The 23,607-nt window shown below is 39.0% G+C and overlaps 1 protein-coding gene across 1 annotated transcript; it reads right to left on the reverse strand.

Annotated features, from left to right (window-relative positions):
- LOC144652497 (TBC1 domain family member 9-like) lies at positions 1–23,175 on the reverse strand. Its single transcript, XM_078512513.1, has 26 exons — positions 23,039–23,175; positions 22,818–22,929; positions 22,614–22,665; positions 21,668–21,745; positions 21,032–21,211; positions 20,249–20,382; positions 18,998–19,063; positions 18,456–18,532; positions 17,111–17,164; positions 16,433–16,510; positions 15,911–16,043; positions 15,409–15,519; positions 13,217–13,302; positions 12,885–13,049; positions 11,563–11,671; positions 11,029–11,123; positions 10,418–10,512; positions 7,991–8,137; positions 6,995–7,106; positions 6,261–6,321; positions 5,830–6,003; positions 5,592–5,702; positions 5,156–5,257; positions 4,874–5,050; positions 3,701–4,081; positions 1–3,012 (listed from the first exon to the last, which is right to left on the reverse strand). Exons 1-26 carry the CDS (start codon positions 23,080–23,082, stop codon positions 2,053–2,055), a joined length of 3,894 nt encoding a protein of 1,297 aa, XP_078368639.1. The 5' UTR covers positions 23,083–23,175; the 3' UTR covers positions 1–2,052.
- Between the last annotated feature and the right edge of the window lie 432 nt (positions 23,176–23,607).

The raw sequence follows: 23,607 nt of genomic DNA on the forward strand, positions 1-23,607 counted from the left end.
TAATCCAAAGCGCACACCTTTTATTCTTCAATTACATATAAATACATTTTGTTTAAACCTACCAAACCAACCCTTCCAAAAATAAATTAAACAACTATATAAGTGGAACTAATAGTGCACAGTATTAAAATTATAACTAAAATATCATTTCAAGACCTCCCACTTATTTCCCAGTAAACTTTTCCATTTTATTTTACTGCCGATAACAATACTTTGTACAATAACAATAAATTTAACATTTTCTCTATATTTTAATTCAATTCAAGCTTATCCCTGATTTACCAAAGCTCAACTTGCTCTTAGTACAAAATTTGGCCCATCTTCAGTTTGGAGTACTCAAAGAAAGTTAAAACCACGGATGGCGTATTTTTATTGACAAACTCAGTCAACTTCCCTTACGTTAAAGAACCTTAATCAGCCACACCTTGCAAACCGAGTAATCCGCCATTTTCGATGCCTTGAAATTATGAAAATTGTATGGTGAAGCGCGAAGTCTAATTGCATCGCCGCAAGTTGTTACAGGAAGTCCGTTAATTTCCTTTAGCAGTTTCTGAGCGATCTCTTTCGTTTAGACGTGCTCCGCGTGAAATGTAATACCGAAAATCCCGTATGACAACAAAATCAAATAAGTGAATTAGAGAGTTTACTTAGACTACGACGACGATAGCAAAAATAACAATCCGCTACAAAATATTTAATGAACAATACAATGGCTCTGCGCGTACGTAATAAATCTTTTGCATTTTTAAGCCGTCCTGTGCAAAACTCAAGAATGTGAACCACGATGGCGAATTATCTTTAGATGTATAACCCGAGGATTAGGTAGTTCTGAAGATTGACAAACTGCACAGCTCGTGAAATTCATTCTTAGTCCGCGAGAAATAATTTTTTTTTTTTTTTTAAATTTGGCCTCACCTTTGTCAAATGGTGGTCACATGGTGTAATAGCCTTTCGAATTCCCAAGCGTTCCTGGCTCGGAGGAATCTGGAAACTATCGCGAACGGTGACGTCACCGAGCAGCACTCGGAGAGAACGCCTGGGGACGTCATGCAAACCGCGAATTCAAACAAGTAAGCTTTAAGCCCCATTACTAACCATACCCTAACCCGAAACCCATCAAAACAACTTTTTTATATACAAACTTGGCCTCTGTCGCTCAAAGAGCAGATAATCCTGGTTCAGGAAAATATTCTTGTATAAAGGCCTGGCTAAACGGGTACAGACACAACAAGACGAAAGTTTTCAACTTCCGTGAACAAGATTTGCGTTCACTTGCGCTGACTTGCGATGTCTTGCGTTCACTTTGGTCGAGATCGAAATTTGCAAGTTTTTCACCATTTGGCCAATGCAAGTCTTGCTGTTTACTTCAAGTACTGAATAGCATTGAAATGGCACATGCGAGTAAACGCGCCAGTACTTTAGGCCAGCCAATGCATCTGTACGCAAGTTCAACTTGCGACTATTTGCGTTACCGTTTGGTCAGGGCTTACACCCGCTTTCAGTGTTACGTGCATAGCTATTTTTCTACATCCATCTTTCGACATCATCTTTCGACATCGTCTTTCGACGTGCTGTTTGAAATGAGCCAATCAAAACCTATACATACCGTTGTTGGTCTCATGCAAATGTGCGAAAAGGTCAGAAGGTTATGCTAGTGGGCTGTGATTGGCGGATTTCGATCCGTAGTGTTTGTTTAGCACGTCGAAAGATGGATGTCGACAGAAAGCCGCTATGCACGTAACACTGAAAGCGGGTGTAAGGCTGTTTAGTGCAGACGTTTCATCTAACAGGATAGCAACCAATCCTCTGGATATCATTATCCACTCTTTGAGCAACCAGGCACTGATGACAAGTTTCTTAAACAAGTTAAGTCATGATGTCAACATACCAATTCTCTTTGCTTGTTTCAGTATTTCTTATAGGACAAGTTTGGAGAATTGGATTTAACATCATGAATTTTCCCTGGTTCATTCGGGTTATTTCACACCCCTTTTTTTGTTTGCAACATTTTAAGGGAAAATACGTAAGGAATTATACATTATACAATGATATCTACTCTGCAGAATTTAAATTTGTCCTTGATGCATTTCTGAAGCTCCCAATACCTTCCGTTTTCATTTTCTTAAGCCGCTGAATGACGTCAACAGTCTCTTCAAAATAATGAACAATATAAGGTTCAGTCGACATGGAGGCAAGAAATTGTTCAAAACAAATGGACCAATCAAGATCCAGAGCACCAGATGACGGTCTGTCATTTGATTGGTCGCTAACAAGCACCCCGGATGAAGGTCTGTCATTTAAATGGTCCATATCCGATGTCCCGGATGAATGTCTGTCTTGTGATTGATTTGCTTGTAATGCCCCGGATGAAGGGCTCTCGTTTGATTGGCTGTTGCGTTTATTAAGACCAGCGTTTTCTGAGGGGCGATGGCCTTGTTTCACAACTAGCAAACGTGAATTGGAGTCCTTTTGATTGCAAGTTCTACTTTCAGCGGCGACATCGCCGGCAGAAAGAGAATCACCAAGACTCAGTTTGTTGTAAACTTCATCTAAGGTGTCCTGTGTGTTTTTCTCACACACCACTGGTTCAGGTGTACTAAACCCCTCATCACTCCCCACGAGAATATAATCGTCCCCTGCCGAGCTCCTCACTGGACTACTGAGAGAAGATTCGCTGCTCCTTGCTGCGTCCAGCAAAGCTTCCTTCAACAACGTCGAAGATTCAAACTCAGTCGTAACCGTCACTTCACTAGGCCCAGCTAACAAATCCATAGTATTAACTGAGGGCGATTCGAGTTCAGCAACATGAAGTGGGTCCATGAACTGGTCTAACTCCTCAGCGTTTGACTGCTGACCAGTAGTTTTTTCCCCATTAGTGTCCAACTCTCCTCCAAATTCTCCCAGCTTTAGGAGTATGTTTCCAACCGAAGCAATGGCCTGGTACATTTCTTGCTCGTTTGGTAGCTCACGGAACAGTGAGTACATTGTCTTCCACAACTGAATAAAATTTTCCTGCAGAGGAAATTATACATTACACAGACTTATCTTCTAGCAAAAAACAAAACAACTCAGTTAAGCTGGCGAGTCGGTAATAATCTTATAGGGGGGGGGGGGGGGGGGCGTTTAAACTGTCTCGATAGGAATTGTACGGTGTCCTTTTTTCGCTGTATGACTTTCTTGGCAGAAGGTTTTTGGTTCAAATGCTAAAAGTCCTAAAGCAGTTAGCATTCTTCTTTGAAATAAGGTGAAAAATACATTATCATTGTAGTAAACTCGTCAATCAGAAATTAACAGCCCATAAACTAATACTCGAGGCTTGTAACCCTCGATAACATGGACTTCTGAGTTGCGTTTGGCGTTATTTCTAACAGACCTAGTGTGAAACCATTCAAATAAAGCGAGTGTCGTTTAAATGAAAATGAACATACAAGAGAAAGTCATTTTCAAATGAAAGGTTGTGTACTCGGTCTCGTTTGAAACAGAGGAAACTAAACTCAGAAATGGGCTATTGAACTTTAGTTCGTAAGCCCAGCGTTCAACTAGAGAAAGACGCTGTTAGAGTAAACTAACTTGCCAGCCACTAAAGCAACATAAAAAAAAAACGATCGGGGCAAACTAAGAGTTAGTAAAACTGGTCTCAATCTCTTTGTATCTGAAAATTTTTAAACGATAATTTTTAAAATCATTTTCTTTATTTTACCTGACTCATGGGCGGAATCTCTGTTACTCTCTTGACATTGTCTTCGTCTGTTCTTCTCATACCTCCTTCTCTTGTTTTTGGTGAAATGCTTACTGCTATCTCCTCCGCAGTGAGACGTCCCGAGCCACACTGATCATGTGATTGTTCCTGATCACGTGACTGTGGCACCGACACCTCTGCGCTTCCACTCTCTGTCAGCTCCGTACAGCTGTCCAATGATTCTTCATCACTGAGATCTGTAGCCTCGTCACAGATAGCTGGAGGAACATGCATGCGGTACATGAACTGCATACGATCTTGGAGCTCTCCCTTGCAAATTATGCCCAGGCCTCGGGCAAATTCGCGGAAGGTTATCAGGCCGTCTTCATCTTCATCAATCACCTGCATGTCAAAATTTTGAATTGTGTAAGTACGAAAGGTAAGGAGATACAGTGGAGTGCTGATTTCTCAAACCATCGATCTTAAGGACTTCCCGCTACCTTGATCCAAAAGCGTTTTTTTTTTGGATTTGCTTCAATCAGTCGAACACTAATTTTACTCCCCATTACTTGAACTAGTTTCCGTTTCCCTTGGAGGTTCCCCGTAAAAACAGTAACAGCTGAAATAGCTGTATAATGCATCTGTTACCCAAGGGTATCTACACAGCAGCAGCCTTGTTATTTCACGATGGACTTAACCGTAAATTTCAAGACATTTCTACCTTAAAATACAGCAAACGCAAAACAATTTCATTTAAAGAGCTGTAAGTCATGAAGACAGGCTCCTCTCATCGCGCGCTCATTCCCCGCGAGCGATGTTCAGCTTCGAGCCGTAAATTTCCATACTGATGGCATACTCTACAGAGATCCATGAAGTGACTCTGATTGGTTACTATCCATTGACGATTTTCTCCGCGTGAGTATCGACCAATCATAGACACTGCAAAAATCTCTGCAGTGCCAAGTCGTTAGTATGGCATTTATGGGGTTGAATCTTAAACGTTTCTGTAAGGAAAGGATGGAAATAAATGCAAGTCGAGATGACATTTTCAATGCAATCTTTCTTCCATCCGTTTATATTTTAAAAGAAAGAATGCACTGTCTTTCCTGCATCCATTTTTATTTAACCCTGCTCACATCAGCTCATAGATTTGATTTCTTACAGTCTTACAGTAACAAGATACGACCAACTGACCTTGAATGCCCTTTGGGCCAGGGTAGGACCAATCTCCCCAGTCCCCCAGTTGGTGAGGCATCCAAAGAGAGGCTTGAATCTCTCGCAGTCAATACACTGGTTCTGCACGAGAGGAAACTGAGGAGGAGTATCCTTGGCTTCTGGGTTGCCATGGTTACGAGTGAGAAGGTGTCCTGCCTGGGGAACAAACAATGCAAGCGATAAGAAAGAGATGTGGGACGTTGAATCAAACATGGCTTTCCATAGTGTGACAAAGTGTATTTCGACATGACAAGCACTTACTTTGAAAACAGCATATAACTGTTCGAGTTCCTTTTGTTCAAACAGACATGCCTCCACTCCTATGGCCCTAACAGCGTTTCTTCTCATGCTATCCTCCAGTCCCTTGGAATGGGAAAAGATTATAAATGAAACACTTGCTTTTCACAACCATGTACATTTTAAAACAGCAAAAACAATTCCCTTCAAGGAAGCTCAAACTAACATTTTACAGTCTTTCTTTTTGTCACCATACACGAAACTTTCAACATTTGTTGATTCTAGCAGAACACAGGACGCATGCTACATGTGACATGCCCCAGCTCGCCACCAGTCTCTCTGTTAGAGCATTTGACCGTTGTGCAGAACACCGGAAGATCATGGGTTCGGCTCCCATCGGAGAAATGCAATTATTTTCTTGGTAGTATACTTTTTTACGAAGCAACATAGTTTTCCGTACCTGTACAACTTTTAGTCTCTGCGCATTTCTCATGGAGTCAATTGTCTCTGCGATGATAAAGCCAAATTTCTGATACGATTCCAAGATGAGGGTTGCCACGTCCACTGTGCTCTGATATTAAAATGAAGGCAAACAATCAAAGCATTAATTTTCTTCTTATCCGGTATCGTGAAACCTCGCTGCTACATCGACCCAATGTTACCACAACCCACCCTACCCTTCATACAATAAACTTTACCCCTCCAAGGCCTCTGTTGTTAGCCCCTTGGTTATTGGTCAGCATGGTTGCATCTCTGTTAGTCACGTGCTCTAGGTAGTTTCCTAATATGGTCATTGCCTCGCCATCATCTTGAACTGACAAGAGCTTGTTCCTGTTCGCATCAAGTGTGGCCAAGGCAATTTGAAACAGCACCTGAAAAAAAAAAATGTCATTTGACAATTAAAACTCTACTCAAAGCAACTTTCCAATCTCGTCTCTGCATGGAGGCATCTCCTATTGTGTGGCACCTAGACACTCTGCATCACACCCTCTTTCCCGAACAACATTTTTCCAGATGTCATGAGACATTTGCTAGGAGTCATTTACGTGTGGAGTGTAGTGCTGTGAGAAAAAATATGTTTTACAACGTTGTGTGTTAAAATCACTGTAAACGTTGTTTCCCTTCTTACCTTTGCACCATCGTAGAAAAAACAATCAATGATGCTAACAGCACTGGAAAATGGCATGACACTGGAAAAAAAGAAAAAAAGAAACAATATTTATCACGGCTACAAAGGAGGTATGGAGATAAAATTAAACCCCCCATGTAATAGTCAGACATCAAAGGCCCCGCCAGCTAAGAGGGTCAGGCAGCTATGGGGACAACAATATGGTTGAACGGCAAGGGTTGATACCCAGCCCGATCAGACAAACGTCTCTTAATCTTGCAAGTTTTGAGCGTATCGTCGGGTCTTTTACTTCTCTCGTACGCTTAAGGGATCCAGCACGTACCGAGGTTAATTTTATAACAAAAAGGTCTCCAACGAACAGATTGCCCTATAGAGCGGTTTTTACTTGAGTGTCGAAAGTAAATTGCGTTTGCTTTGGCTTTGCATTGCTACGCTTGGTGATTGGCTTAAAAATCTCGCGCCACTTTCTCAGCCAATCAGAACTAAAACCAAAACCAATCGTGACTCGCTCGCGCACGTTTTCCCGCGCTTCGTGTCGGCTACATGTATTTGCTTCGAGTTTTGATTGGTTCACTGGATTGTCTGTGGCCTTTATGATTGGCCAGAGTAATTACTATGGTTTTGGTTTTACGACACTCAATTGAAAACTGCTCTATGCCTGAGCAAAGTACATTGTAAAGGTTGGAAAGGACATATGACCTGCTGTTTGAGAAGACGTACAGTACATGCATTACCTGAGGAAGAGCGTTAGAAACCAGGAGAGTGATATCATGTTAAGTATTCCAAGTTCCATCAGATGATCATACAACTCTGGCAAGTGATCACGAGTAAGGTCCTCAAACACACCTAACACAGTACAATTGCAAAAGAGTCACAAAATACTATTGTTTACATAAAACGCTATTTTAAGGACATAAAAGAAATACATTCAAAACTGCAATGGCAACATACCGTTAAACTACACTGCACGAATACCCGCGTAAAAGATTTAATAAACGCCCACTCTCAAATAAACCCCTCGTATCTAATAAACGCCCCCCACTAAGGTGTAGAGTTTGTATTGCCCCCCCCCCCCCCGTTATAAAAAACCTGTGTCTAATAGACGTGCTCCTCCCAAGAATCACCTCAACAAACAAGGAAACACAAAATCACACAATTTAATAAGTTTCTTTCTTGACTTAGACATCAAAGAGGCCAACAATGCCAACTTGGTTGAACCCGATGATGATGAGTACATCACCATCGAACTATTTAGAATCTGCATTGGCGCAGATTAGATTATTCCCATACTCACAAACTCTGTTTTTATCTTACAGTATTCCGCGAGCACACTACGCGTCATATTTGTTTTGTTGACGTTGGTACAGTTTAAGTGATATAAATGCCTCATATCTATTGAACGCCCCATCTGGGACCCCAAAAATTAATAGACGCGCCGGGCGTTTATTAGATCATTTACGGTATGCCTAAATTTGTCTTATATTGAAAAGAATTTGAAAAATTAGTTATATCACATCAAAGACCTGCAAATTAAGTACATAAAAATATGACTCACTTTCTTTAAAACTAAAAAGGAAATAAGATTTATATAATTTCAGTACAGTATTCTTCCTGTGTTTGCAAGATCCATGGTTTAATCAGTTAGACGTTTAAGATCTGCCAGTAGTATTACATGTATATCCATGTCACAGAGTTAAACATGATAATGATTTCCAAGCAGAGACAACCACCTTGATCAACAAGAGCTCCAACCACTCTTGTGTTGTAATAGTCAGGTAAGAGACGTTCACAGACAGCCACTAACAACCAGAATGCTTCCTCTTCTGTGCAATACAACAGCAGTACTGATGCAACAATGTTCATAGCTTGGCAATATCCTGGAAAAAAGGATTTTTTTTTTTTACATACCGGTAGTACAATTGAAGAGCTCCCGACAAAAACGTCCCCTGGACCTTCTGGCTAAATCGAACGTTATCAAAACAACTCCAAATTTCGCATGCAGGTTTGTTTACGTGTGCTTAACACTGTCCTGTGTTGCATTTGGCTGGTCTTCCGTTCGTTTTTGAAAAATTACACATGCAAAAAGACAAGGTTTTTGCAGGCGCGGCATCTTTTTGACTTTTCTTTTACAAACGATAAACAAAGGAAACCTTTTGTTCCGCAAAACAATGAAACCAGCTAAAGGTTTGGGATTACAGGCCTAGCCCCAACCCCTTAGCTTAACCCTAGCGAAAAAAGCTTAACCCTAAACCCCAAGGGTTAGGGTTAGGGTCTGACGCTAGGGTTTCATTTCAAATTTAGGGTTAAAAAGCTAAACCCAAGTTTAAGGGTTCGGGTTAGCGTTAACGTTTCAAGCGGCTAGCTTTCACGGCAGTCTGCCTGCGGTTAGCTGCTTTTTGTTGTTTCGGGCAAGACTATTGTAATCTGTTACCGTTAGCTGTAATTTTGAGGTGAAAGTGAAATAAAGACTGATTGTTGATTGAATACGTTTGCTCGTGTTGTCACATTATACTAGTTTTGCTTTCAGTTAAGTGCCGCCGGCTTGCTCTCACTTCTATCTCCACTCCTTACATCATCACACATCTACAAAATCCCGCGATAACAAGATAAACTAAAGCACGAATCGATTGATTGATTTATTGATTGATGAATATTTAATGAGGCACAGAAAAAAAATTTGCGAGCGAAGGTCCCCTGCCAAACCTATAAAGATTTTTTTAAAGTCTAAAACCAGGTCACTTCTCGGCAACTTTGTCGCGGCAGAACCCAAGCGGACCCTGTAAAACTCGCGTTGACGAAGTTCCTGGCAAGAAACCTCTTGTTTTAGGCCTTCTATGCGGCCAGGCTCAAAACTACCTTGTTTGCAACGTTTTTTTCCGAAGCGCTAAACAGCGCTGTTGTACAAAACAAAGGCAGAAACATCACTCAGTTCTTCGAGCGATGCTGTAAACTTACGGGTATTCAGACTTAATGATGTCCTTCAACCACCTGGCAGCCGCACTTGAGCTAAAACTATAAACTTCTTCGTTTTACTTTCAAATGCGCCATTTCGCTCAATTCAAACTCTTCCGCCTCTAACATGTGACCTTACGTCACAATGCAGTATCCAGTCCTACTCTACTCAAATCAACAAAAAACATGCGCAGCGAGTCGAAGACATGCTTGTAAAATGGTTTCTCGCCTTCCGTAGACGCTTAGAAAACCATACAGGGAAAGATGTACACGCGATGCGTTGGAAAACTCAGACTGCTAGCTGACTGGGAGAACGTAAGCTTGCAAAATGCCTTTTTTGCCTACATAATTTCTGAAAAACGAAGAAAAGACCAGCCGAATGCAACACAGGACAGTGTTTAGCACACGTAAACAAACCTGCATGCGCAATTTGGAGTTGTTTTGATAACGTTCGATTTAGCCAGAAAGTCTAGGGGACGTTTTTGTCGGGAGCTCTTCAATTGCATTCATTTGTTAATACACAATATGATAAATTACAAGTATCCATATCACGCTAGTTACACTAAATTACAATAAATCACAATTACAATATTTTTTTTAAAAGTATGATAAGACTGTAAGCATTCACCCTCAGCATTCATTGTAGTCGCAGCTAGATGTAGTCTGTGTGTCAAGCCCAGTGGCCCATACCATTGGAGCTTATCCCGGTCTCTGTACCATTAAGCAACTAGGAGTATTTTTACCCACTCTTGGGTGTGATGCTAGTCCATCACAGGGTTACCCATTGCCCCACAACCCAGAAGTACAGAAGGTATTTTGCTGGTACCCATTTATACACCCGGGTCGAGAGAGGCACTATAAGAGTAAAGTGTCTTGCCCAAGAACACAACTCAAACGACCCTGGCCAGGGCTGGAACCAAGACTGCTTGATTTGGAGTCCAGCGCACTAACAATAGGTCACTGCATCTCCCATAGCTGGATATAGGCGATATCTCATAACGCCACAGGTCATCAAATACTCCTGTCAAGCTCTAAGCATTTATGCAATGTTGTTATTAGTAATACCTCACTGTTGAGAGTCAAAATCTCTGTGGTTAATGACGAGTGGCAGACTCGATAGAAAACTGACTAACCTCATCTGCCAAGAGGCAACAAAAAGGAGCTGTTTGTTAAAGTGTGGTTAGATTTATTATATTGGTACCAACCTATGCTGGGGTTCCTCCAGGCATAAGATGTCAGAACCCTTCGCAAAGCTGCTATTCCTACTTCAGACTGAAAGGCAGGGTGTTCAGGAAGTGACCTGGCGTGTAACAAAATAATAATCACGCTGCATAAAAATCACTTAAATATAGAATCAAAATCCTTAACACATTTCAGTTGAGAAGTATTATTGTAAATTTTGTGGTTTAAAATCGTTTTTGGTTTATTTTATTTTTTATTTTTTTTTTTCATTGAAACAAAGGGAAATACGAATCCAACTGGTTTGAAAAAGTTTAAACTTAAGATAAATTTAAACCACAACCTAAATTCTGTTGTCACGATTGTGGGACAAAGAAAATGAGTCTACAAAACCTTCAACACACCAGTCGGTCTGGTTGGATGCTCTAGCTGCTGAACTACAGTAAGACTTGTGGCCAGCTAGATCATTTCCTAGGTTTCATTAGTACCATTAGAAGTCAAATTGAAAATTTTTAGTTTTCCTACATTCAGATCACTTTTAACTAACACAGATTCATGAACCCCTATACAGATTTTCATATGTAGCTCAAATTAAATGATCTGCATGCAATACATGTCCACTGAGAATACAGCTCACCTATGAAGGTCTCTTTCAATTTCCTCTGTTGCCAGTGTGCTTTTTCCTTCACACTCATTGACCAGTTTTGCATAGTAGCCAGGATGAGTCTGAATCTGTCAGATAAAATCACCGATGTCAACACTTACAAGAATGCAAAGGCATGCTTCAGTACCGAGGGTACCAACCAAAACTGCCTTGTTTGCAAACCTCAGATCTATCAGTCAGAATAGAATTTGAAAAATTAATGTTGACAGCTCAGTGAGTGAATTAATTAATGTTTGATAAGAACCTTCCAATTCAAATTACAGGTACTGTAATTCTGGCTTCTGTGCTCCAGGGTGATCAGGGATTTCAAAATGTTTTGAAGTAGGCGTCAGCAACTGGAAGAGTAGGTGGCTGTTACAAGCCCAGCTTGTTTCTCACAAGCTGAGAGGTGACATAAAATCAAGTAGCTGGCGGAACTCCGGTGGGTGCCAGCTTGTTTTTAAAACCCTTGTTTTGGTTTAACAACACTCAAAATAAATAGCAAGCTTTGCCTTTATCTGACGTTACCTGGTTGATAGCACCAGAGAATATGAGCCACACTTCTGCTCTCAGACTATCAGGAACTCCTTTGAGTATTAGATCATGGGTCTTGACAGTACGATACATACAAACACCCCTACAGGATTCAAAAAAAGAACCACAAACTAAACATTATGAGCGATAAATTATACTGACAAAAGGGAGTTTAAGTGGCCTAGTGTATGATCCATTGGAATCCAGGGCCGGGTTGTTTGAAAGCCGATTAACACTAACCCAAGATTAAAAGCTGATCGAAGGTTCAATTTCTCTTGTATAAAAGTGTTTTTTATGGCTTACGTACGTTTTGTGAAGCTTGAGATTAGTCAGCGTCTAAACTTGTAGACAGAAAATATAAACAGAAAAACCCATTTGAATGTTGAAAAACTAAAACCAAAATTCGCGCTAATCCTGGGTTTCTTGTCAAGTGGTCTGGGTTGGAGCCCTGGCTGAAGATCTTGTCTCTAGTACTTGATATACAGATGATGATTTTGACAAAAATCAGTGCTGTGCGGGGGGGGGGGGGGGTGTGGGGTGGTGGGTGTGGGGGGAGAACCTGCTAGGGTACACACTAGAATCCTATCTGGGGACATTGTCACCAACAAGCTTTTCATGGCTGATCTGATTTCTTAAGTAGGAAAGACTTTATCCTTCCCTTAATTTACAATGGAACTGTTTACCTTCATGATCTAGAAAACACTTGGCAAGGATGTATGTATGGCCTAAAGGCCATTTTTCATTTACTCAAAAGAAACACAGAATGAAAGCCAGTTGTTGACCTACTGACGGCATAAGCTGAGAGAATTTGCATTTGGTAATCACATATTCACTAGTTTCTTTTTTCCCCTCATGATATCATTTACTTAAAGGAACACATAAACTTCTGTTCTCACAGTACAGCATGATTTTGTTGTTTTCCCAAACTTTCATTTGAGCTTACCCACTGTTAACTACAGCTAGGGTTCGTACTCTTTCAAGAATTTGAAATTCTATGACTTTCCATGACCTTATCCATGACTTTTCAAAGTTTTCCATGACCCCAATTTGACCATTTGTTTTGTAAAATTTCCAAAATTATCTTGATTCTGGGTACATTTAAGATTTTTTACCCTTTTTTCACAAACAATAACATGTCTAATATATTTTGTACAATCAATACCATTTTCCATGGCTTTCCATGACCCACACTTAAATTCCATGACTTTCCAGGCCTGGAAAATGACAATCTTAAACTCCATGACTTTTCCAGGTTTTTTACACCTCGGCATACAAACCTTGTAACTACTGATTCACAAAGATCACCCCTTTCTTACCTTCCATACTCGGCAAAATGAAGTCGCCACAAATGTTCTTTGACTGTCTCCTTGGCATTGACGTGATCAGCAGGAGTGCTGGAGAAGACTGTCGTTAGTGGCGGTTGGAATGTCAGCATCTTGTTGGTACTGGCACGGAACTTCCATTCTCCTTTATCGTCAGATCTAAGTTATTTCACACACACACACAAAAGATTTACATAAAAAAATTTCTCAACGTCCAACTTACATGTACATCAGATACACGAAATGCAATGGTTCCTAGAAATTGAAAAAAAGGTCTCACTATTTTCAGAGCTAAATATCTATAGTTGAGTTCCAATTTAACTTACTTTGGCTCAGGCGTTTGTGCCAGGAAGTCAGATATTAGTCTTGTTAAGTAGTCGCGGTCCCGCAGAGAAGCAAACAGAAAGCTGGCCTACAAAATACAGCAGAAAACAACATGTTAAATAGACCTCTCACCCCAGGGGGGGTACTCCGGCTTGTAAATGACGGGGATGATCGAATGGAGGAAAAATTCAAGACCCAAAAAAATCCCTAAGTTTTCCGACATTACCCAAAAAAATCCCTGGACCAAAAATTACCCCCCCAAAAATATCCCTTGTCAAATTGCCCCTAAATTACCCAGGAGGGGCAATAACGCTCAAGTTTGATTATTCATCATACCATAAATACGCCAAGACCGCACCAAGGCACTTAAGTTCGTTTTTAATACCCAAAAAATCCCCTATTTGAATCGAGTCACCCAAAAAAATACTTGCCAAATTTTCCAACCCAAAAAAATCCCAGAATCAAAAATTTCAAACCCAAAAAAATCCTTCGATCATCCCCGTCATTTAAAAGCCGGAGTACCCCCCCTGGGCCTCTCACAGTACAGTAATTAAACAATTTTTTTTTGTTGTGTAAAAAAAAAATGATAAAAACAGTAGATTCACTAGCAACCTTTGTGGCTTTAAAGGTGTTATAGTATGGGATCCACAAATAAATGGGTTCCCAAGCCACCACTGAGATCAGTGGGTACATATAAAGGGGATGGAAAATGTGTGTAGGTATTGGGAAAGGGGTGTGTTGTGAGCATAAGGGTCCAATAAACTGGAAAGCAGTCACGTCCGCCACAAGGCAGCATAACAAAAACAAAAATCAAAATTAAATAAAAATATAAAATAAAATAACAGAAAAATAGAAGAGTAGAATGTATCAGACAAGTTGAGTTAAAACTGAGGTGCGGGGGGTTAAGGTTGAATTAAAGTTTCCACTCTGTTGGGATGTAAGATTTGTTAGTTAATACAGCAGAAAACAACATGTTAAATAGACCTCTCACAGTACAGCAATTAAACCATTTTCAGAATTCCATTTTTAAAAATTATCACTATAAACTATAAATGTCTTAAACAGTTTAGAGGGGTGTCTGTCTTATAGCGAATTTAGTTACAGTAAAATGACTGAACAATGGCAGGGACGGGACCAACACCAGGTGTCCGTCTTATAGAGGTGTCTGTAAGAGAGAGTTGACTGTAACAAAGAAAATCACTGATTGGCATGAAATCATAGAGACAACCTGAAACTCCTAATTAAACGTCCTAATACTGACTTTCTCCGTTATTCATTCTTACACCGTGCGTCAATTCTTTGGAATAATCTGCCCCTGCACTTAAAAAACAAACCCAATCAAGGTTCTTTTAAATCTGCTCTTAAAGAAAACTCTAATATTTTAGACAAAATTACTTTTAATGATCAATCTGGATCAAATAAAGACAATGCCAACTATGCTTATTAAAACTCTATTATAGTAAATTTTTAAAAAATTACTTTATTTTTATCTATTTCTCACGTTATTGTAAATTTTAATATATATATTTTTTATTTTGTTAGGTCTTAGATTTAGATTTATTATTAATTGTTATTTAGAATTTAATGTAGGTCCACGTCAGCTTTTAGCTGCCTGTATTTTAGACCTACTTATTAAATAAAGTATTAAATTAAATTAAAAAGAGAGGTGGGAAACAGTAAGGAAGGGACAGGAACATGGATTAAAAGGTATAGGAAGCAGAAAGGTCAGAACCCCCTCCACCTCTCCCCTCAGCATTATATCTCTGAAAAAATCATACAGGTAATGATAAAAATCATCCACATTACCGCCGCCTGGTTAGCTCAGTTGGTAGAGCGCCGGACTGCTGTGCGGGAGGTTGTGGGTTCGAACCCCAGACCGGACCAACACTCAGGGTCTTAAAATAACTGAGGAATATGTGCTGCCTTTGTAATTACATCTGCAAATGGTTAGCATTCTAGTCTTCTCGGAAAAGGACGATAAACCGTAGGTCCCATCTCCTGTATCTACTTATCACAGGGGACGTTAAAGAACCCACACACTATTCGCAAAGAGTAGGGCACAAAGCTCCCGGTGTTGTGGTCTGGCATTGTGTAGTAAATTACAGTATGTGTACAGCGCATTTGAACATATATATATGAAAAATGCGCTATATAAATTCATTATCATCACACAACAAATGCTGCACCAACTGACCTTTGATTTAGTTGTGATATGAACTGCATTTGGTATTATAGCTGAAGTTTCCACTTTTTCAACAAGAGAAATTTCTCTCATTGGAATCACCACTGAAAGCAACTGTCTTATCTAAAGAAACAATGAATTAAATTTTACTAAACTGATATTCATATGAGTGATTTTCCAAAATCTGATTAAAAAAATCACTGCTGTAGAGTTTCAACTTCTTCCCAAAAATTTGCAAAAGATTGTCACAAGGTCAGCCAAATGTTTCTATTCACTTTCCAATCATTACTAACAGTTTGAAAATACCTGGTACTTACAAAGGGTTTTAAAGATTTCTGAGGTACATGTAGATCTCAAGAACTACTACATCCCAATAATATTTAAAAGTAAACTTTATACTTGCAGTACATGTACATGCACTGTATGTACAATCATATGATTCTATTACTAACATTACTTTTATATTTTTCGTTGTCAATAGTAAAGCTGATGCCATGATACGATTCTGTCTCACCTTGCTGCTAAAGCAAAGATAGTTTGGAGAACAGTAAAGTGTTCCCCATTCGTGGGCTTTTTCATGAGGACTCCATAAAGTGCATTCACAGTGTCCATCAAGTTTCTCTTCTACAGGCAGGCGAAAAAGGTTTCTAAAAGTACAATAAAACAAGTTTTAGGTTAAGTCTGCCTTAAGGGTTCTGGATGGAGAGTGGCACTACGAGAGTCATCAAAAGGGTTTGATCAATAACGGCCATTTAAATTCTTTGCATAATTGAACATTGTCAAGACAGCTCCAAATTCTGCATGCAAGTTTGTTTACATGATTGTGCTAAACATTGACTGACAAAGGAAGAGGTAGATGTAGATGTCTTGCTCAAGAACACATTGCACTGTGAACTTTCCAGGACTGATAGTCTTTTTACAGGACTGAAAAGTCCTGGAAAATGCCACAATAAAATTCCAGGACTTTCCAAGTTATGGAATAGAATGTATGAATAGAATGCAGAATAAGATGTAATAAGTTTATGAGCCATCTTACCTGTAGAATTCACTCTGTGCTCTAGCATCCAAGTCTCTCTTCAGTGATGGGACCTTCTTCACTTGCTTGCCTCTGTTTCTGTGATTAAATGCAGGCAAATACATTAACATAGAGAAAGAACTAGTTAGCAACTACTGTCTTTGTTGGCAACATTATTAAAATGAAACTAATAATTAAGTAAGCAATATAAATAAATTAAACTGGAATTTGCAGTGGCATATCCACAGAGTGGCCAGATTGAATTTGAATTTAGAAATGTTGTTTTTTTTGGAGAGAAAACTGAAGACCCCAGAGAAAAACTCCTGGAGCAACGACAAGAACCAACAACAAACATGACGCACATATGACACCAAATCTGGGATTTAAACTGCAGTGGGCCACATTGGTTGGGAGGCAAGCGTTCTCACCATTATGCAATCCCTGCAGTAAACACAAAACTAAGGTAAGAGGACAGTTTGATACCTCATCAGTGCATGCACATGGTTGTATGTAATTCCAACTTCCGTAGAATGAAGTGACTCTAGAGAAGCATTGCTTAGTTCCTCTATTGTTAAGTAGTAGTAATGCTTATCGTTTACAGGTTACCTGACAATTATTAAGTCAGGTTTCCCAACTTTAAACCAGTAACCAGAAGAATGGCACTTTAATAATTAATAAACAAAGGAAGTTAGCACTAACTTTGTCAACAAAGGCAAAGTTTTATCTTGTTCAAAACCTTCTTCTGACAGCAACCTAAAAAACACAAAACAAAGCAATTAAAATTCTATTTTGACTCTTTAAAACGAAGGAGCTAAAGTCACATCCAAACTGGTCTTAGAGCAAGCATGTAAATTAGATTGAAATTGTGTGAATAATGCATGTACATAAAAAAATTGGATAGCTAAAGAGAAGTACTGAAAATTATGTTTTAATTAAACAGGGTAAGATTAAACTTCACATGATTGTAAAATTGAAATATAATTAATCAATCAGGCTGATAGAGACAGGGTTGGAAGCTAAAATTTCGTAGCACTTGCCATCTCGGCTAGTGACCTTCAAATTGCACTCGCCCATATCAGTTTTCACTCGCCCAGTTTCCTCCGTTAAAGAAAGGAAAATTTAGCCCCCCTCCTCCGTCCTCCCACAAATTCTAAAATATACAACTTAAATCTTTAATCATGTTTGATACTGAAGGTGGTTGTTGATCGCGATACAAACTGCAATCTATTACTTCAATGAAACTCGCCAAAATACATGTAGACCTTACTCCTTACAAAGCTACCCTACAATAAAAAACACGAGCACATTTCAAAAGTTGAAACGCAGTTTTTAATTTGATATGTATTCTCATATTCCTGTAGTTTGCAAGCAGAGTGCTGAAATTGTACAGTAAAAGAGGCGGGAAAAACGGGAAATATAGCCATCTTGCCAAGTTTCGTGGCTCGGTGGACGAGTTATCATATTTATGACCAGAAGTATTACTTTGTACAAGTACGTATATCATGTAACAATCACCAAATGGAAACCATTTTTGTCTGTTTACAAACGCGGACGTAGCTTTGTTGGAGATTTCAAAATGTTGGTAAGCTATCGGCTTGTGGACTGTAGATTATTTTGAAGTGGAAAGTAAAGTTATGCTTATTTTAAATAATATATTTTGGATACGAAAATCATACTCGCCAAACCGGGCGAGTGATCTGTGATTTGTACTCGCCCAACAGTTTTCACACTCGCCTGGGTGAGTGCCGGCGAGCGCTAATTTCCAACTCTGTAGAGATCACGCCTTGGTCTAAATTAATCATTAAATTATATTGTACTCTAAAATCCTAATTATTTGTTACCTACAAATTAGATCACACTGTTCAGAGAAGCTCACAAAAAATATATCATTGTTGAAGATAAGATATTAAAAATAAACACATATATGTACATATAATATATTAATACATACAAATCCATGGGAGAAAGCAACACAAAATGGCCGTGAGTGCACCACCACAGTACAGCTATGTACAACAAACAACAACAAAAAAATGACTCTCACTGTCGCATTGCTAAGTTTGCAAGCTGCTCCATGAGACCAAATGTTTCTGTGATGTGGAGCAACAAAGAGAAGCTGAACTGAAACATGAACAGACATGAAAATAATTTATTATAACAACATGAGTTTAAGGGGAATTTAGCGGTTGTTGTGTGTGCGTGTGCAGCTGAAAACCCTTTTAAGCCTCTTTAAATTATTTTGGTATACACTGTAAGTAATTATAAAAATACTTTGCCTAGTATCTAACTAAAAGTTCTCAATTTATTTATTTGCTGATTTTGAATGGCTTGGTGCAAAACTATGCTAAGTGATTTTTTTGGGGGTGATTTTTTTTTTTTCAAAAGACAATAGTGCCTGCCTCAGAGTTTTTGCATGTGCTTTACAACTGGTTTGCACTTTGTTTCTAAATGATAGTCTTAACATAAGGTGTGACCCACACTGAAAGATCAAATCGAGTTTCACCACTAGGCCACTGATTCAGGTTTCATAAAAGTCACTGAAAACATTGTATTGTTGACAAAGAAATATAATTAAGGTCCACAAACCTCTCCCTCCCTTGTCGTAACCTTGATTCCATCTGTAAACAGGACACTGCTACTTCTTTCTAGAGACTAAAATATTCCAAAAAAATAATTTAAATATAAAAATTAATATACCAGTTTCTCACTTTACAACTGTCAGCTGTCAGGAGGCAGCTTGGGTGTCTGGGTGAGGGTAGTCAGTGAAAACCGGAGTCTAGGCCAGAGTGAAATCCTTTGGCCAGGGTTCAACCTCTCTACCCTACATGTACCATTAGCTACATCCCAAATAAGCACTACCCCAACCACACTTTGAAGATTTATTTTTTATCTGAAGAGCCTTTGATCTGCCAGTTTAGAAAATTAGCTACATCATCACACTTGGGTGAAAATACGTCCACACTGTCAGGGTTTACTGTATCTTAGTTCTGGTAGTATCAAGCATCTAGAACTACATGTATTGCTATCCCCCTGGATGTTCCATAAAATGCCAGTCTGTTTAAGGTTTAAGGTTACCGTAATGATTCGATTTAGCGCCCAGGGCGCTTATTTACTTTTGGCACCTCAAGGAAGGGTACTTATTTGAGACAGGGTGCTTATTCGGGATGGGGCGCTTATTTAATTTTTTTGAAAAACAACCAAATGTTCAAAATAAAACTTTAATAAATAAGTTTAGCTACTTTTAAAAGAATTGTTCATTCAAGCAGTAAATATATGTACATGTACGTAAATGTTCATGTGTTTATCTATTCGACGACGATGACTTCAGTAGAGGCATTTAAATCCGCAATAGGGGGCGCTTATTAGAATAGGGGCACCTATAAGAATGGGGGCGCTTATTTGAAGGGGGGGCGCTTATTTACAAAAACACATTTGAAGGGGGGGCGCTTATTCGGAAGGGGGCGCTTATTGGAAGGAGGGTGCTAAATTGAATCATTACGGTACCTGAACAGGTGGCTGGTACCCATTAACTTTATGCTACTGGGTGAAGAAAGGCACTGTGACAGCAATGAGTCTTGCTTATTAAACAGATTTTACAGTTACCCCCAGCCAGGGCTTGACCTACATGTACACAATGTAGACTGCTCAATCCGGGTTCTAGACATTTACTTTGCAGCCCTGATGGTAAAATTTGTGTTCTGTTGCATTTACATTTCCAATTTTCTTTACTATTCATTTCAATGTTTTTTCTAGTACGATTTAAGGCTTAATACAAAAGACAACATTCATTACTGTAAGTTTGGTGTTAATATCTTTAATAATTTTTTCTGCTCATACCACTACATCAAGCCATCTGATGACAAGCCGTGCCTCTTTTCCCATCAAGAACGAGTAAAAACACATGTAGTTAACTGATAAATACAGCCAGCCTTGACGTGGGACCCTTCCTTTCCAGTAGCTACAGGAATAATCTGAAGTAAAAATGAAGAAAAAATAGTGAATTAGTAGGATAGCACATTGACTGAAAAGACAAGAAAGATCAATGCGTATGTCTGCAAGCTCATTTCATCCATATTTGTGCCAAAAACATGCACAGTTTGTACAGGATTGGATGCCAATGAGGTGCAAGCTCTTTATAATACATGTAGGCATTACAAAATGACCTTATTGATAATTTTCACAAAGGCACACATGTTCTGTAGATGTAATTCAGTTAAATATAAAGTATTATTAAAAACTATGGTAGCATGCAATGGTTTATTGCAATTCCTGAGTTTTGATTGGTTAACAGGCAATGGTATATGAGCTCATATTCCATTGACCACAAAAAGGGCAGGTGCACCCATCAAACAGACTAGCTTTGGGCATTTTAAATAAAACAATTATTCCACTTGCACTTGTTGGATATGAGATAGTTATAGCCAACTCTGCACTATGCACCTCATTAGCTACTGTATCTACCGTCTCATTTTCAACATGCGCTCATGAAATAATTGTTAAAATGTATGAATAACAGAAACCCATTCGAACTACATACAAGTCATGTAATTCAAACATTTACATATTCACGTTTTTTTTTCGCAAATATCCGCCAAGTACTTATAAAGTAGAGGAACTTACAGTTAACAAGTTTTTCCTCTACTGGAATGTTAAAAATCCTGTGAAATCTTGTCGTCGCTGACTTGAATCTGTTGGTTTCCGTTTCTGCAACAACATCTTGATCTGCTGCCACATTAGCCACAAGACTTTCAATCTTTGCTTTCACAAACTCTCTGATATCTTCTTCACTTTCAATGGTGACTACAATGCAATTTAAACATTTGAAGTATTATTGAAGTATTTCAAGTGGTTCCCCTTCAATGTTTCTTCAAATTATTTCTTTCTTTAGCTTTGAGTGCTAATGCGCAAAAAATAGAATTTTATAGGACATTTTGCAGAGATTACCAGTATAGGATTTTATAGGGCAATGCCAAAACTATAGGATTTTATAGGTTTATAGGACACAATTGACAGCATATTTTTATTTTTGACAGCTTTTAACATCTTTCCAGTTGCTTCTGTTTCAACTGGCCAATACAGGAAGCAAGGGAAATGGAACCAATGAGTGCAGACAGTGAACATGAAACTTGACAACTCTGCCTCTTACATCTGCTGCACTTTGATTGGCCAGTTCAAAACAAAGTCATCAGAGGGTTGTCAAACAAATCGGCAACAGCACAACGTACGACACTGTAAATTAATCTATGAGTAACTTACCTAATGTCTCCAACAAATATTTTGCTAACCAGTTCCAGTCTGTTTCTATGTCAGGGAATGATGCAGCACTTGCAATCACTGAAATAACAAGGAAACATGTGTGAAAACTGATAAAGGGATTGTGATGTTTCAAACTTGTAACACAGTTACATACAGTTGAATTCCGATAATTCGAACCTTCAAGGGAAATAATTGAAAAAGGTTCTAGATATCATTTCAGGAGTTCGAGTTAACGAGGGTAAAATTAGTAAGAAAACGACCTTGAGGGGAATCGAAAGAGGTTTGAGTTACTGAGGGTTCAAGTTACCAAGATTCAACTGTATAGCCAGGAGATCCTCATAGTTCATGTAGTATGTATTGTAAAGGGGTATTAAACTTGGAGAAGATGGCTCAGCTGCAAAGCAAGATTTTTGACTGCAAACAGTCCTTCAATCAGTGGCAACTGAAGTGAAAAGGGTTTAGGGTTAGGTTAGGAACATCACAATGCAGAGAGATTCTGGATATATTGCAAAACAGAAGGAGCCCAAAGGCCCAGATCAGCTTATTTATATGTATTTGTGCATCTTGCATCACGCGTCAGTCAACTTCTTGTCCTTGTCATGGTGTCACGCATAAACCCTTTGCAATCTTCTTCTTAAACACAGACTTTTTTAAGATCTGGTATTGTAAAAAATGAATTCGAATGTACTATAATTCTAATCATGCCAAAAAAAAATTCAAAACCATGTCATGAAACCTGGCTCAGTTCAAATCACTGATTAGCTGTATTCCCTTCAATTATAACATTAGCTTATCATTATACAGTTGTGGCTAACAGGACTTTCTCTGTGTCAAGATTAAAGACCGTGTTACATGTACTGGCGTAATTTAACAAGCTTGTTTTAATAAATTTACACATAAATTAATCATTTCGAACACCGCTCATTACTCTCAGACAGGTACTCACCATAACTTATATCGGAACTTGGCAGTTGTAGAAGAATGCGAAATGGTGCCGGCTGAATAGGAAACAAACTCAAAATAAACCCCAAACATTCAACAAGTACAAAGTACAAATAATGCTGACAAACAAATTATCCAAGCCGGTAGCAGCATCAACACACGCAATTGCAATATGATCTTCTTTCGTCTGATTATTTAATACATCTACCTTTGTATCTAGGACATTATCTAACGTTCCGATCAGAAGAGAAGTCAATCCGCCCCCACCGTGGCCTTTTCTTCGCTGAAGCACAAAGTAGGGATTCGCTCGTTCGGTCACCCTAGAAAAATAAAAACACTAAATGATATCTCTTATACACGTCGTGTCGAGCTCCAAAATAAACAAGGTTAAAACTCTGATCAATCAATAAATCGTGTATGATTACGTACCAAAGAGCATTGGCTAGCAGGACTTCTTCTGGTTTTATCCACATTGTTGTCACGAGGGGCGATCAGATTTTAATAAAGAAAAAAAGGTCATCTTCATTCAATAGAAGAATCTCCTGCTCTCTCACTCCATAACAAAGTTCCACTAAAGCTCTCCGAGCCTGCTCTATTTGCAGAACTGCTGACTGACTGCTGACTCGCTTCTCTTAGTGCCTGCGGGGGTGTGGAGCAGGCCTGACACTAGACAAGTAAAAAAAAAAAAAAAATTCTATTTTTCGGTCTTTTTATTTTCTTTTTAACATGTACAGAAAAACCCGCTTATCCATCATCCATGAGTCACATACGTATTTTCAATTTCCAGCGCTAGCAACCTGTTGTTTTTTGGCGGAGCCTGATCAAAAGAAAGTCAAAATTTATTATATGTAAAATCCCGAATTAGGGGTATCGAATGGTCTTTGCGAGCATTTGCGAACCTGCGAGTTAGCCTTGCGAGCAACGAGCACTTTTCAAAAACTACCTCCACTAAATTCCGAGCACGCAAGCACTTGTAAATTTATGCGAGCATGAGCAAA

This window comes from Oculina patagonica, chromosome 4 (genome assembly GCF_052425735.1).
Source record: "Oculina patagonica isolate OP01 chromosome 4, crgOcupat, whole genome shotgun sequence".
Classification (NCBI taxonomy): Eukaryota; Metazoa; Cnidaria; class Anthozoa; order Scleractinia; family Oculinidae; genus Oculina; species Oculina patagonica.